At 35.9% G+C, this 15,526-nt stretch overlaps 1 protein-coding gene across 3 annotated transcripts; it reads left to right on the top strand.

Annotated features, from left to right (window-relative positions):
- The first annotated feature begins 17 nt into the window (after window positions 1-17).
- On the top strand, window positions 18-15,467 carry Megf8 (multiple EGF like domains 8). 3 transcript variants are annotated; one of them, XM_033467336.2, is made up of 24 exons: window positions 18-996; window positions 1,721-2,038; window positions 2,116-2,279; window positions 2,399-2,676; window positions 2,750-2,934; window positions 3,029-3,380; window positions 3,473-3,711; window positions 3,783-4,016; window positions 4,111-4,398; window positions 4,476-4,613; window positions 4,689-4,933; window positions 5,007-5,624; window positions 5,712-8,609; window positions 8,680-9,104; window positions 9,182-9,531; window positions 9,607-9,812; window positions 9,882-10,161; window positions 10,247-10,481; window positions 10,559-10,585; window positions 10,663-10,978; window positions 11,051-11,226; window positions 11,309-11,565; window positions 11,865-12,052; window positions 12,131-15,467. In XM_033467336.2, exons 2-24 carry the CDS (start codon window positions 1,834-1,836, stop codon window positions 12,983-12,985), a joined length of 9,159 nt encoding a protein of 3,052 aa, XP_033323227.2. In that variant the 5' UTR covers window positions 18-996; window positions 1,721-1,833; the 3' UTR covers window positions 12,986-15,467. The 3 variants fall into 3 exon arrangements, with proteins under 3 accessions (XP_033323227.2, XP_076383964.1, XP_076383963.1); XM_076527849.1 differs by having other exon boundaries at window positions 18-1,317; window positions 10,280-10,481; XM_076527848.1 differs by having other exon boundaries at window positions 18-1,317.
- The last annotated feature ends 59 nt before the right edge of the window (window positions 15,468-15,526 follow it).

Here is a 15,526-nt window from a genome sequence, read left to right as displayed (position 1 = left end):
AGTTTCAGTATATATCACATATTGAAGTATTTTAATTCAGTAGGATGTAGCAAAAATTAAAATTCGACCATAATGTAATAACAACATAATGACTTCTAAATTTTAATTTTATTTCCGTTTTTTAAATGTGAATACAATGACTATTGTAACGATATTTATTTGTACAATAAAATTTAATTTATTAGTTTACAAATACCTTCATATATAATAATGAAGAAACACATCTTTTTTAATTTGAATTTTTTTCCATATCCTACGCATTTGGTTATTTATATAATAAACTTATAAATTTCACGATAAAATTAATTTTATTTCTTCCGAAAAGTAATATAAAAGATAAGTCTAATACGTTCATAGACGTATGCGCGCGCACATGCTATACATATCCTCATTTTCCTATTATTTTCTAATGTAACTTATCATAATTTCCCTAGATAATAGAAACGTAGAACAGTTTAATGCAATATATGAAAAACACATATGTGTAACTATATAAACGCTACAAACAAGAAGGAAATGAAAAATTGAAACAAATTTCAGCTCAGTATTTTTAATATTTTTAGTGATTATGTAATTAATTCTTATTCAATAAAGTATATTTTCTTGGCAACGTAGGTAAAACAGAACAATCTGTTCACTATTTACACTACCAACATTATAGTTTATCTACCTGTATTTGTATGTCGGTTTCTTAGTCGAAGTGTCCCTGGAAACTTTCGAATATCGAAACCGCGTTCGAAACAAGGAGAATTTAATGGCGGTCGAAGAGCCCCCACCCTGACCTCGTATGCAGAGACAGTCAAGGTGTCAACAGGCGAGGCCGAACAGAGTTTATGCGATAATTTTTGTCTGTTCGTATTTGCACGTTTATTTCAATGCTTGTTGTATCGCACTAGAATATTTGAACCCGGCATCGGCGATACATACTCTCGATATAACTTGCGTTTGGAGAATGCAACTATCCAGAACATAGCACGGAGCAGATTTTTCTGACATGTATGTGTGTATACGTACATAATGTTTTGATTCAATCGCAGCTGAGGTTCTCTCGCATCTATTTCGATAAAGAATGTTCATCGTATTTGTTTTCGTTAAGAACAGCGTAGTCAGTTTTTAATTCTTTCCTCGCTGAACACTACAGGTTTCGCGGTATAATACTCGTGTGCCGATATTTATTACAGTACACATAATACTTTTTATTTAATAAGTATATGCATTCTGAACGCAGTATGCTCGACGTTGCATTATTATTGTACAGTGTCACTGTGACAGCGTGTACTTCGACAATTATAGCAGCGTATTGAAGTTGTTTTTATGGTATCGAATTAATAAATATTTTTATAAACAATCACCGTATATAAATTTTATTGCACACTACTTATTGAGTCACAGTTATGACTTACGTCAATTATTATCCAATTATACGTATAATTTTGTTAATAAGCAACAATATTCTATCGTTTTCGTTTAGACTATAAACTGTTTTACGTAAACGTTAGCTTTATTGAAAATTTTATTTTTTTTTGTTTTTCATTAAATACTAATATTGTCTTGATCAGTGAATATAGTAATTTATTTGTTTTTATATGTGAATTATTTAGCAAATTTTGTAACCATATTTGTGTTTTCTTTGCATGAAAAACATTTCTTTTAAGAAAATTATTTTTATAAGTTCTGAACTATTGTAGAATAATTGAATTAACATAAAAATATTTTTTAGATACAACTCTTTATATGAATCTCTCACAACGTAATTGCTCAAAAAAACACATTCCAATGAACATGGATGATGAGCTTTATCTTATCCAGCAACATTGAGGTAAATATACCGTAATGGGGTGGGTCTCAACCACCACAGTATGGATTACAATATGGAGTTGCTTCTTGCGGGGCTTACAATTAGCACCGCAAACATCTCCAAAACAGGTACCATGTGATAAAACACGGAAAGTTTTTACCGACTCTTGGGGAATTATCAGTGATGGACCTTTAGGCTCAAATTATACTCAAGACTCTCACTGCGAATGGCTCATAAAAGGTAAACATCTCTATAATAACTTTTCGTAAGTACTTTCTTTGACTGTAGTTACTTATCATATCTTTATTACTCTGCAGCAAACAACAGTCGTCAATTTATTACATTAAGTTTCCGTACTATGGGAACGGAATGCAGTTATGATTATGTTTTCGTTTATGATGGAGATTCGTTTCGATCTCCTCTTTTAGGAAGTTTCAGTGGAAAAACAGAGCCGCAACAAGTGACATCATCATCTGGTTATGTAAGTTGATATAAAATCTTCCAATCACGAACTATATCATACTTACCATATTCTTATGAATTATTCAAATGGTGCAATCAATAAAGAATTCAACAATATATTTATTCTTCCTTTTACAGATGTTAATATTATTATATAGTGATACAAATTATGTATTGGATGGTTTTCATGCAGAGTTCTCAGTTACAAATTGTCCAAATAATTGTACAAATCATGGAAAGTGTATTAATAATAAATGTGTCTGTGAAAATGATTGGGGTGGGAGAGATTGTTCCAGAGCACTTTGTCCAAATAATTGTAGCTACGGTGGTAAGTGTGATATAAAAAGGTGTAAATGTCATGATGGATATTCTGGACAGTCTTGCTCATTACATAAAACCCATCCAGAAGGCAACAAGTATGTCATTAAAATTTGATTCTATTAAAATGTAGTTAAATATTAGTTTTTAAATATAATGTATGTTAAACAGATGGCACTGGCTTTCACATTCAGAAGGTGGATTAAGACCACGAGCAGCACATACAGCAGTATATATAAACGAATCAGATTCTCTTTATGTTTTTGGTGGCTATGATCTCAATGATATACTAAGTGATCTGGAAGTGTATCAATTTGGTAAAAGCCAATGGGAAGATGCATATGGTAATGTATTAGGTAAGGACAATATTTCTTTATTACATTTATAGAAATGTGAGAATAATATATTATATATTATTTGTTTAATTTGGTGTATCCTTTCAAAAAATAGAACGTACCTCATCTGCAGAATATTTAGATCCTATGCTCATTGGTACTGAGTTAGAACGAATGGATGCAGGTGCAAAAGAATTATATGGTGTTCGTCCATCATCCCTCCTGTGGAGGGTACTTTACAGTATTACAGACAATAATACTTTTACTCTACGTAACCATGGAAACTCAGAAAGTGGACATGGTTGGTCAGAATTCAGAAATAATCCAGAACATAAAGCACATGAACGAAAAATTCAAGAAGCCAGGGACGGTGAAGTGAGTAAAAGTACAATTAGAATAGAAAGAAATGACGATTTACGAAGGAAACACTCTAGGCATCCAAAACCTCGATATGCACAAACTACAAGGTAAATATGAATTGAATATCTTTGATATCATTAAACATTATTTTAATATTAACTATTATATAAAAAATATGTATTTCTTTTTACTATATTAGACATCGTAGAAATCTTGAAGACTTTGATCTTTATCGAGAACTTCACGCACCGAATATAAAGAGTGATATATTAAATTGGGAAGAGCAAAGCGTTGAAGACCCTGTTCAGGGAAATATTTTTATTGAAGAGCCTAAATCATCAACTGATGAATCATTTAAAGATGAATCTACGAAGTCACCTATTGACGAATTGCCTAAACCAAGCCCACGTTACGGTCACGCTGCTTGTAGATATGATGGTTAGTTATACATACACATATTTGCAAATAAAAAAAATGTTTATAAAATTTGTAATTTTGTTCGTTTCTAGGCGGTTTTGTTATATATGGAGGAAAGGTGCAAGACGGTTCTTTGTCAAACGAATTGTGGCATTATAATGTCAAGACACATATTTGGACGTTACGAGCTAAAAATTCTCCATTCTATCCACCGCAATTAACAAGACATACACTTACCTTAGCAAATGATCATATTTATCTTTTCGGCGGTAGTACAGTTGATGGTGAATTTTCATCGAGTTTGTATACAATTAAATTAAATTTATGTGAGTTCAGATTTTATATTATGTACATAATATTTGTTTGTAACTCATTCTTATGAGAGCACGATTGTATGCATGATATCTGTTTTAATTTTAGCTGATCCTACTGCAACTACAGAAAGGTGGAAAGAAGTACATCCTCGTGGGGGTAAAGAACTAGATGTACGTGTAGTTGCTCATTCAACTGTCTACCATCGCGCTACTAACTCTCTATTAGTTTATGGAGGAGTAGTAGCTAGTGTGGCGCGGTTTAGTAAACTATCCGATAGAATGTTTGTATTTCAACTTGATAGAAAAGTTTGGTCTGAAATTCACTATCCAAGAGCACATTTAAGGGATACTTATGTTCCTAGAGAGCGGGCATTTCACACTTGCAATATTATAGGTAATTATAGTGGCATAATTAAATTTTATTTCTACATCTTTAAACTGCAGTGATAACTTAATTACATTACCGTGCAGGAAATTATTTAGTTGTATTTGGCGGATACTCTCATAGACATAATAAGGAAGAAATTTGTTATGATAACCAGATGTATCTGTATCACTTAGGCTGTCACGCCTGGGTAAGTCACGACGTATTAGGTTTAAATGACAAAGGTAAGCTTATCTGTTTATATAAGGATTGGTGAAAAGTGTTTGATGTTTTTTTAACTTTTATTTTAATATATTTAGATTCGCGTTATCCAAAACAACAGGGAGTATTTGCGCACGCGGCAGACGTGCGCAATGGAAACACCTTGTTGTTAGTGGGTGGTTATCATGGAAATGTAAATGCAGATTTGCTTGCTTATACATTACCACCAATGCTTGCGCCAGGAGACGAAGATTACACAGAACCTGAACAAATATGTTCAAGGCATAAAAGTCTAATGGAATGTTCAGCCAATCCAGAATGCGGTTGGTGTTCAGCAGATGAGGTAAGTTCTAACATAGATAATTTAGGTATGCTTTTAAAGACAATTATTTTTATATACTTTTTAATTATTTTAGATATGCTATGGCAGAACAATTGGAAGTAACTGCACGACTAATCTTCAAACAACTCGTTGCCCAGGTGTTTGTCCTGCACTTGGAGATTGCCATTCTTGTTTAATACATGGCCAACCCGGTGGCGGGTGGGGTACAACTGCTCGTGGAAAAAAATCAATTTCTAATAAGTTAAATTTGGGAACTTGTACGTGGTGTGTTCAGAATGCTCGATGCCACCACAAAGATGATAACTATGGTGTTTGTGGTCTACGAGATGATACACTGTCTCAGATACCTGGCTGGTGGGGTCCTAAAGGCACTGAAATTATAAAAGTAGAGGAATGTCGTGAAATGGATAAAAGGCCAGGATTAACATTCTTGAAGTACAAACCTCCAGTGAACTTTAGTCAACCCGACTCGGTAACAATAGTCAATGCTACAACAGTTGATTTTAATGTTCCGTCTATGCAAGGGGCAAAAACCGAGTCTGCCCTTGGTGGAGAAATGATAGCTAGATTAATTGGATTTCTAAGACCTCCACAATATGTTTGGGATAGTACAGTAGAGCACTTAAAAATTTGCGTCAGTTATAACAGTGCAACACTTCATGTTTCACGGAGCAGTGATCCTCAAGAATTGGTAAGTTGCTTTTCATATTTTAATTAGTATTTTGACTCATCATTGGCTATTTTGTATATGTAATGTATTTTAAATAAATCTTTCCAGGAATCAGTTGCAAATTTAACCGCCGAGACATCGCAGTGTATACCAACAAAATGGCCAGATGGACATCAGATGATGTTGCTGCCAGGTCGATATTTATTAGATTTTGAGTCAAAGAGAATGGTTACTACCAGTTATGCTTATGCGAGTAAAATGGAAATCACTCATAACAAGAAAACTGAAAATCCAAAAGTGTTCACATTTGAATATCTGGAACCATATCAAAATGGATCTTGCCACCAATATAAAAACTGTCTTCACTGCTTAACCGACTCGTCGTGCGGTTGGTGTGATATTATTAATAAATGCCTTTCACGTTCTATCAACGAAACAGAAAGTTGTATAGCCGACATGGAATGGGATGAGGATGGCAATCCGATTCGTGAATGGCATTATCTGACAATCACACCTTCAGCTTGTGCTAATTGTTCTAATTACATTTCTTGTGAATCTTGTGTTGGTAGTAATTTATGTGAATGGTGGACGGAGGAGGCGCGGTGTGCAAGAATAGGGAGACTGCCTAATGCTGTTGTTAGTCTCGACCAGTGCCCCATTCCTTGCAGACAACGTTCAAACTGTACGCAATGCTTAGATGAGCGTGGAAGGTGTGTCTGGTGTGAGGCCACGCAGGAATGCTTTTCTTTTTCAGTATACACATCTGAATACCAGTTTGGTCTCTGTCGGGAATGGATGGATCAAGCTGGGCTTATGGGAGTAACTTCAAGATCTGGATCATCCTTAACTGGCAATGATCAATGCAAAAGTTGCAGTTGGCACACGAACTGTTCTAATTGCCTGCACTCATTAAGTTGCGGTTGGTGTTATAGTCTGGAAAATCCAATTTTGGGAGCATGCGTACAAGGAGACTTCAATCAACCACATGTTAATTGTAGTTTAGTCATTAATGATTATCAAAACACTACGTTAGAGGCCAATGAATCAGGCTGGGCATACGCTCAATGTCCAGATGTCGATGAATGTGATTTGGGTTTGCATGATTGTCATCCGGATGCATTATGTACTAACACTCACGGCAGTTTCAGTTGTCAGTGTAAAAGAGGTTTCAATGGAGATGGCAAAGAAAACTGTACAAAGACATGCTACGAGAAATGTGTTAACGGTTATTGCAGTGAAGCACCTGATTACAAATGCGAATGTTATCTTGGTTGGACAGGACCAGATTGTAGAACAAATTGTGGTTGTTACAATCATTCTACTTGCGTGCAAGGGCCAGGCATCTGTGATGAATGTCAAGATTGGACCACAGGTAGATATTGCGAAGAATGTAAAGCAGGCAGTTATGGTAATGCTACAACATCACTTGGGTGCAAAAAATGTAATTGCAATGAACACGGAGATAACGATCTAGACATCTGCGACCGACAAACTGGTGTCTGTTTTTGTCGTGATAATACACAGGGAGATATGTGTCAGCGTTGTAAGAAAGGATATTATGGTGATCCAAGAGGTGGTGGAATGTGTTATTATGGTTGTATATCGCGAGGTATGTTAGGAGGTGAAGGAAATGGCAAACAAGGTCTTGGCAGCAGGCACTCGCAATTGTCTTTATGGGAAAGTCATTTCGGAGAATCACCGACAAGAGAATGTCTCTGGATAGTCAGTCCGAAAACAGATCTTTCATCAGACACAATGCTTTCAGAAACACAGAGTGTAATACAATTTACTATACACGATGATATTAATGTTAGCTGTCAAGAGAATAGCGTTTATGTATACGATGGACTACCCGAGTTTGTTTCGTCAACTACTAGTCATCAAAGTCAGCTCTTAGGTGTTTATTGTACGGAAAGCACAGATTATCCGGTAACTGTAGAAGCTAAGTCTGGATTTCTTACTGTACATTACAAACAGCTGGATGAAGTCGAAGGTTTCAATGCAAGTTACATAATAATGACATGCAATAATTGTCCTGGGAATCGGGAATGTCGGAACGGAAATTGTTTATGTAAAGTCGGTTTTGTAGGAATTAATTGTGACATTGAAATATGTCCAAATAATTGTACGTCATCTAAAAAGCAAGGAGTTTGTGATAAGGGTTACGGTCGCTGCGTTTGTACACCTGGGTATGGAGGACGCGATTGCTCAATTAAAATCAAAGATCATCAATTAATCTTTACCGAATTGTTCAACTCGGAGTATTTAGCAGACCATTTAGATCATCTGCGGAAGACTCTACCAAGATTTGGTCATACATTGGTCGCGGACAGACGAGGTAGTCTATGGATGTTTGGAGGATATTCCCTTAGCCATGGTCCATTGAATGACATTAGACTTTTTGATACTAAAAATAACACTTGGATGCCCATTACTGTGGAATCTACTTCAGAAGCTTCTATGCCTCAAGGTAGATACTTTCATGCGACAGAAATAGTCCACAGTAGACAACAGATATACGTTTATGGTGGATTGTCAATGAAAGAAGAAGACGTTCAAGGATTATCTAATAATACGCTGAGCGATTTTTGGAAATTCAGTTTGCAAAATCAGAGATGGATGCAAATTATGCAGGATGAATCGAAAAGAGAACCACCACCTTTAGCTGGGCATACATTAACTTTACGCAGGAATGGAGAAACAGAGAGCTTGATATTAATTGGAGGATTTAGCCCTAAGTATGGTTACTTAGATACAGTATGGGAATTCAATTTAGAATCAGAAACATGGGACACGATAAATACGGTTGGTAATGGACCATTGGGAGTTTACGGCCACTCTACAGTATATCACAGCCAATCAGACAGTTTTTATATCTTTGGTGGATATACATATGCAATAAACCGAACATTTATCTCAAATAAATTATATGCATTAAATTATGTAACTCTCACGTGGTCTGTACTTCCACCATTTGATGATGATCTTACTGATGGAAATAGCTTGGTAAGGAAACATTTATTCGTTATTGTATTAGAGAAAAGATTAAAGTGGTAATAGTAATGTTCTGTTGCAGCCCCAAGCTAGATTTCTTCACTCTGCAGTCACTACTGATGAGTACATGGTTATATTTGGTGGACGGCAAAATCCTCACAATACTTCTGACTCATTGATTGCATATAAATACTCGTGTAATTTATGGATTCGTTTAATAACAAAAGACATGGAAGTTATTGGAAGCCCTCCACCACCAGCATATGCTCATGCAATGACCCATGCAGATCCGGAATCAAATGCTGTATACGTTGTTGGTGGTTTTGATGGGGGAATCAAAAGTCATGTTACCCTTATAAATATACCTGAGGATTTATGCAATCTTTGGACCGATAAACTAACTTGCAGAAAGTACTTTGGATGCTCCTTTTGTTCTGTTACTACATTCAGTGGAAATAATGCTTCATTCTGTTTTTCCAATGAAGAATCTGATAGTAAGAATAAAAGGTAAATTGAATGCTTTTTAAACAAGTACATTAATTTATTACAAACATTTTAGAGTTATATTTTATGATATTATTTAGATGCAGTAACGTTAGTCAAGCTCAGGTATCAAATGGAGTCGTTTGTGACGAAAACTGGATGGCAACCAGAAAGTGTCAAAACTTTAAAACTTGCACAGAGTGTTTAGCAGAATGGCCATATTATAAAGGCGAGGCATCGATATGTAAATGGTGTACAAATTGTACAATTGGCATACACGGAAAGTGCATACCATACGAAAAAGATTGCGATGAATTATATAAGTGTGATGCCAAGGAAACATCAGTGGTAGATGTAAATCAATGCCACGAACGACAGTGTCCTGCAAGTGATTGTGAAAAATGTAACAGTCTAGAAGATTGTGCATGGACAAGGCAGGTTCTGAAGACTTGTAAGTTCCTGAGATTATCTAAAATACAGTACTACTTATAAACAACTTTTGATAAATTTCTATAAATGTTGTTAGCTGGATTAGGAGTTGCAGTAACTCATGAACCTGTATATGATTGGAATTGTGTATCAGATGACGTTTTTGAAAGATCCAATATTAAAATGGGAAGCACACAGTGTGAAAAACGTTGCGCTGATCATAAGGATTGTAAGGAATGTCTAAAGGGTACAGGAGCTGAGGGAGGGTGGCGGGAATGTAGATGGTCAACACAACTGAATGAAGTAAATATAAAACAGCAGTGACATTAAACAACTAATTATACAATACCATACAGTATAACTTTATTTCAGTGCATCTCTCCATCGTATCAACCTCTTTATTGTGCTGGTGGTGTGTGCGGTCTAGTACTGCGTAATTCTGATATTGATCATTGTCCTGAACCATGCTCAGTTTTCAAGCAATGCAGCACTTGCCTAAAACACTCACATTGTGGATGGTGCTCTTTAGATTCAGCTAATATAACTGGTCAAGGAATATGTACAGAGGGTTCTCTGGAAGCACCTGCAGATCATCCAGCCGGTGGTACATGCGAAATGCTTTATTATCAACAATTTCCTCAAACAGAACCACGTAAGATAATTATTAAAGAAAAGTGAAATTATTTACATATGATTATTTACATATTACAAGAATATTTACTTATGAATGATTTCAGCACTTATAACTACATTATTTCCACATTATGCAGAAATACTTGAAAATCCAGACAATGTAACAATGTTAATTCCAAGCGTAACATCGAAACCATCATTCTCATGGCATTATGTACGATGTCCTCCAGAAAACGAATGTACTAATGGTCATCACACATGCTCACCAAAAAGTGAAAAATGCTTTGATTTGGAAGAAGGATTTGAATGCATGTGCGGTGATGGATACAAAACTGAAACGTAATTTTCTTTTTCTTTCTTTGCCATTGATAGTATCATGTAGTAGAATTTATTAATTTTCTTTATACTTTTTTCAGTCCAGCGTCATTTAACGAATTTGGAAGGTAAGATTTAAATATGATACAATATAAAAAACTAAATATAGTCTTTTCTACATGTATATTGTACTTTCCTTTTTTAGAAAAATTTGTGTACCTATGTGTACGCAAGGATGCGTCCGAGGAACATGTGTAGAACCAAATGTTTGTCGCTGTGATTTCGGTTACGTAGGTGCCAATTGTTCGATTCAGTGCCAGTGTAACGGTCACAGTAATTGTGCCGGTCCAGATAAATTAGATGTCTGTTTAGAGTGCCATAATAATACAATGGGGCCACAGTGCGATAAATGTTTACCTTTATTTGTTGGAAATCCAGCAGATAATGGACAATGTGTACCATGTCTGGAATACTGTAATGGGCATACTCGAATTTGTATTAACGAGAGCATGACTGTACCGGTAATTTCAATTTTTTCCAAGCTCATGTAATATACGTAATGCATACATTTAAAACGTGACCTTCATTTATAGGATCCAAATTCCATAAATAAAATGTCCTTGGAATTATTAAAGAAGCAATTAGTCGAAGGCCCTGTATCTAAGGCAAAGTGCGTAAATTGTGGAAATAATACAAAGGGTGATAAATGCGGTGAATGCATGACGGGCTACTTTCGAGGAACAGAAGATCTTCACGATGTCTGTCGACCGTTAGTATTATTTAAAATTGTTCTTATTATGGGATATATTAGGAAGAGTATTGACAGTTCAGTTGTGAATTCATTCTTTCAGTTGTGAATGTCACGGTCACGGATTCACTTGCGACCCCGTAACAGGAGAGAAATGCAATTGCGGCAACAACACCGAAAGTAATTCATCATGTACTAGTGGTCCTATAAAGGGTACGAACACTGGTGGGGCACCACCCTGTTGGATGGTGCAATGCAGTAAATGCAAAGAAAATTATGCCGGCAATCCAACAATGGGTCATCAATGTTACAAAACAGTAACAGTTGATAACAAAATGTGTTTCGACTCCAAATTAATAGGTAATTAATTTTAATATATGATCTCTCATCATTATCATTCTCCTCTGTTTTTCATTCAAAGTATTTTGTTACATAAATTCACGTCATTGTCATTACCATAATCATTGTTACAAGTTCTTCCGCTACATAAAATTCATGCATTCGTGCGCTATGCACTTTAACTAAGAATTACTTTTCTCAAATTGCTACGTTCTATTGTATCTGGAGGATCCTATGGTTTGTACTCCTCCAATAATGTATTACTATGTGTTCCTGAACAATTTTGTTTATTCGTAATTTATCACGCGAATCAATTACAGATGAGTGCAAAATGAAACCGAAACCGTTAAATCCCGGGCAGACAGTGTTCTACATGGTGCAACCCCGTTTCATGAACGTTGACATCAGAGTTATGGTGGACGTAACTCAAGGAGGTTTAGATCTATTTTTTAGTCCCCGTGACGATTCCTTCGTCGTTAATTTAAATACAACAACTGGATATCAGGATGTGTGTATAGTTAAATGTTTCGTTCACCAACCGATTAGAAAGCATCGAGTTTTCTATAATCTTTTAAATTATTTCTAGGTTGAATTGGACAGCAGATTTGTATGGCGCAAGGATCCAGGGAACACGTGGTTCGACAAACATACACATAGCATAATGAGAGTCGTCGAATACCATTCGCATAGTATGTACTCATACGGTTCGAATAGCACTACTCCAGAACCAAATTGGAATACCGGTCCGCAGTACATCGTAATGGAATGCTACGCCAAAAGTCTCGCTACTTTCCTAACAATTGCGCAAAGGAACACAATCCTGGTCGTGAGAAATCTTACTAATCGATTAGTATTAACTCTACCGCAGGACAAGCACGAACTCCATCAAACGAAATTCCACATCGCTCTCAGAGCAATCGATCCTGTACATCCGGAAATAAGCGGTCGAGCTGCCTACGGAATGATCTTTTTCCGACAGGATCAACTACACATCGACTTATTCGTATTCTTTTCTGTGTTTTTCTCGTGTTTCTTTTTGTTCTTGGCCGCTTGTGTGGTTGCCTGGAAAGCGAAACAGGCAGCCGACGTTCGGCGAGCACGAAGGAGACACGTTGTCGAAATGTTACACATGGCCAAAAGACCATTCGCGTCGGCTACCATTATTTATGACCGTGATGGTAACGACTGCAGTCCAAGTTCACCACAGCGAAAAAGTAAACGCAATAAGTTAGGTAGCTTTCATAATGACGTGAGACCTGTCGCAGTTGAACCAACTGATGATGGCGTTGCGGCCGTAGCCACTGTATTTATCAGATTACCGGGTGGTCGACAGGCGCCTGTTAAACTCGCTCTTGGCAGTTCATTGATACTATTGACCAGAGTTTATCCGGTGAATAGCAGGGTGTTCCTAAGACGTAGAAACAGTCACGCGTTGAACTGAGCTTCTTTCAGTAGGGATTTCTTTCCACTATCCTCGAGCCTACTTGGGCAGAAGAGCGTAGGCAGTTATCTTTATTCTTTACCCTTGCGAATCGGTTTCACCGATCTCATCCCTCGCTGTAATTATTCGGCCATTCATGACGCATGATCATTATGCGAATCGGAAGGTTGTCGTTTCCGGATTCGAGTACCATGACATTCAAATTCGTGTAAATTACGCGTTTAACAACGTAAATGTCACGTTTCTTTTAACAAGATTTATTATATGTTCTGCCATTGTCGATATTGTTCAATATTCGCCAGTAATGTGTACTTTTAGTTTAACATTGTATTATAGTCGCAAAAAAGGAAAACAACTGTAAGGGTATTTAAGCTAAGTGATAATATATAATATATATTGTCATACCATTCCATGACGAGACTGTATGTTTGTATATAAGAATCTGTAATTATGTATTTGTAATTTACACATTTTTGTAGAAGCATTTTATGTGAGCCGGACATGGTTTTGTGTCTTGGAACGTTTCGTGGCCATTTTCCATGGAAAGTGGATAATTTTATTGAGTTGTTTTACGAAAAGAGGTTTCTCCAGGAAGATGGGAAAATAGAAGAGGCGGATACGAGTATCGCTCGCATTATCAGATTTATATATCAGTAGAAATTTTAAACGGAAATCAAAATTTTTTAATGAAACAAAAATTCTCAATTACGGTCGAACGAAGGATGGCAGGTGAAGTTCATTGTCGCAAATGTAAATATTGAAGTGTCAGCTGTGGAACAAATTATAAAGCTTGATGTGATAGTATTCCAGCTAAATACCAACAGTAATTATTCTCTGTGTAAAGAAAAATGCAATAATAATCAGCCGATTTCTCAACTTGTCGGCGAACAGAATCATTTTAGAACACGCGTGCACGTAAACATGTACGTATGTTGATTCGAGGTATCGTAGATGCTGCCATGAGGATCGAATTGTATTTGCATAATTTAAACAAACAGTATTAGTATCGTTGATTAGAAAGAAGCTCGATGATGCGCGAGTCGGAAAGGTTCCTATGCCAAAAACTGATGAGGAATAACGAGCGAAGTAGCATAATAATATTATTATTTATGGCAAAGAACACGAGCAACAGATATTATAAATGAAAGAAAAATTGTAAATACGCGAGGTGCACATGTGCAAACGTTTATTGACACTGAACATATATTGATTGTAAAGTATTATTTACCATCATTGATATTGGAACGAGCCCGTTGGAAACGGAAAGAGAAACGCATCTTTTAATGAAGATGTCGACTCAATGTCATGTATTAATCAAAAATATAGAAACAATAGGGTGTTGATGTAATGATATTAATATGTATTATTAAGACGAATACAAGCAAAGTAATCGGTACAGTGAGTGATGTAGTGACATAGCTGTAAATACAAAGGAGTGGTTTTTGCTAAACTGTTATGCGGTACTAAACAGGTTTAATATATTCTGTACAGAATGTTTTCTGAGGTAATTGTTACACAGTTTGAATATTTTCCACTGTATTTTTATGAAGCTTATTAGATAATTCAACCAGGAAAGAAGATTATATACATCTTCTGTAAACTGCTTTGTTTTTCGTGCAATGTAATATTAATGTAGAGTGATTATTTGAACGAAACTTTGGTATATTTAATTTTATCGAATTTTATGAATACAGTGAAAAATGCTTGAACCGTTTTTGGAAGCATTCTACGTATGCCGTCTACAAACTGGAAGAATGCAATGTCGTTCCTCGACTAGGAACTATTAATACATTCAGCAATTGTTAAGTGTGCATATGACAATGCAGCACGTCTTTATCCATTTTGTTCCCATGAAGCTCATTATTGCGCATCTCATCAAAGGATAATTTTATTATCTCTAGAATCTTGTCTCGAATCGTCTCTCTCTCTAGCATAGCTTTTACATGATCATTGCGGTTCACGGTTACATGTTCGTTTATCTTCACGCGACTAACTATCCTAACTATTCATTCATGATGTTAGCGCGACAGTCTTTAAAACATGTCTCTAAACACTAAGGATACAACAAAACTAACGTATATGTACATTTCTAATAGATTTACATGAATAGAGATATATATTATATATATATACATATTATGTATACACGATGAATGTATAATTTCTCGGTTGTACAGATCTGAGCGTTATCTCCAAAATGTTCTATTTTATATATAATTATTACATTGCATTCAATGTAAGCGATATCTTCCAATGCCGGCATTGTATCGCGTTGAGAAATGTTTGTAACACTTCTGAGACACGGTCGTTTGTAAAGTGTAAAAGATAATGGTTGTGAGGTCCGTTGGTGTCGGCATCCCGGGTAGGGTTCGCCAGCTTCATGGATTTATTTCTACTGTGGAAAGGAAAAAGTACGAGGTTGTGCTAACGAGAATTAATGAATTGTATCGAGGAAGCTTTAATAAACGTGTGTAAAATTGGATTTCACTCGAGTTTTATAAATAAGCCATAGGTTTATGTTCTCAAATGGAATAAACGTGT

The sequence above is a fragment of the Megalopta genalis genome, chromosome 1, assembly GCF_051020955.1.
Source record: "Megalopta genalis isolate 19385.01 chromosome 1, iyMegGena1_principal, whole genome shotgun sequence".
In the NCBI taxonomy this organism is placed as follows: Eukaryota; Metazoa; Arthropoda; class Insecta; order Hymenoptera; family Halictidae; genus Megalopta; species Megalopta genalis.
This window is presented reverse-complemented; position numbering and strand designations above follow the sequence as displayed.

What these genes read in the sequence shown, in the direction of transcription:
- Megf8 (XM_033467336.2), top strand. Translation starts at nt 1,834, where the DNA reads ATGGGGTGGGTCTCAACCACCACAGTATGGATTACAATATGGAGTTGC. An exon ending in GCAGTGATCCTCAAGAATTG is followed by an intron (nt 5,625 to 5,711) that starts GTAAGTTGCTTT and finishes AAATCTTTCCAG; the next exon opens with GAATCAGTTGCAAATTTAAC. An exon ending in CAACAACTGGATATCAGGAT is followed by an intron (nt 12,053 to 12,130) that starts GTGTGTATAGTT and finishes AATTATTTCTAG; the next exon opens with GTTGAATTGGACAGCAGATT.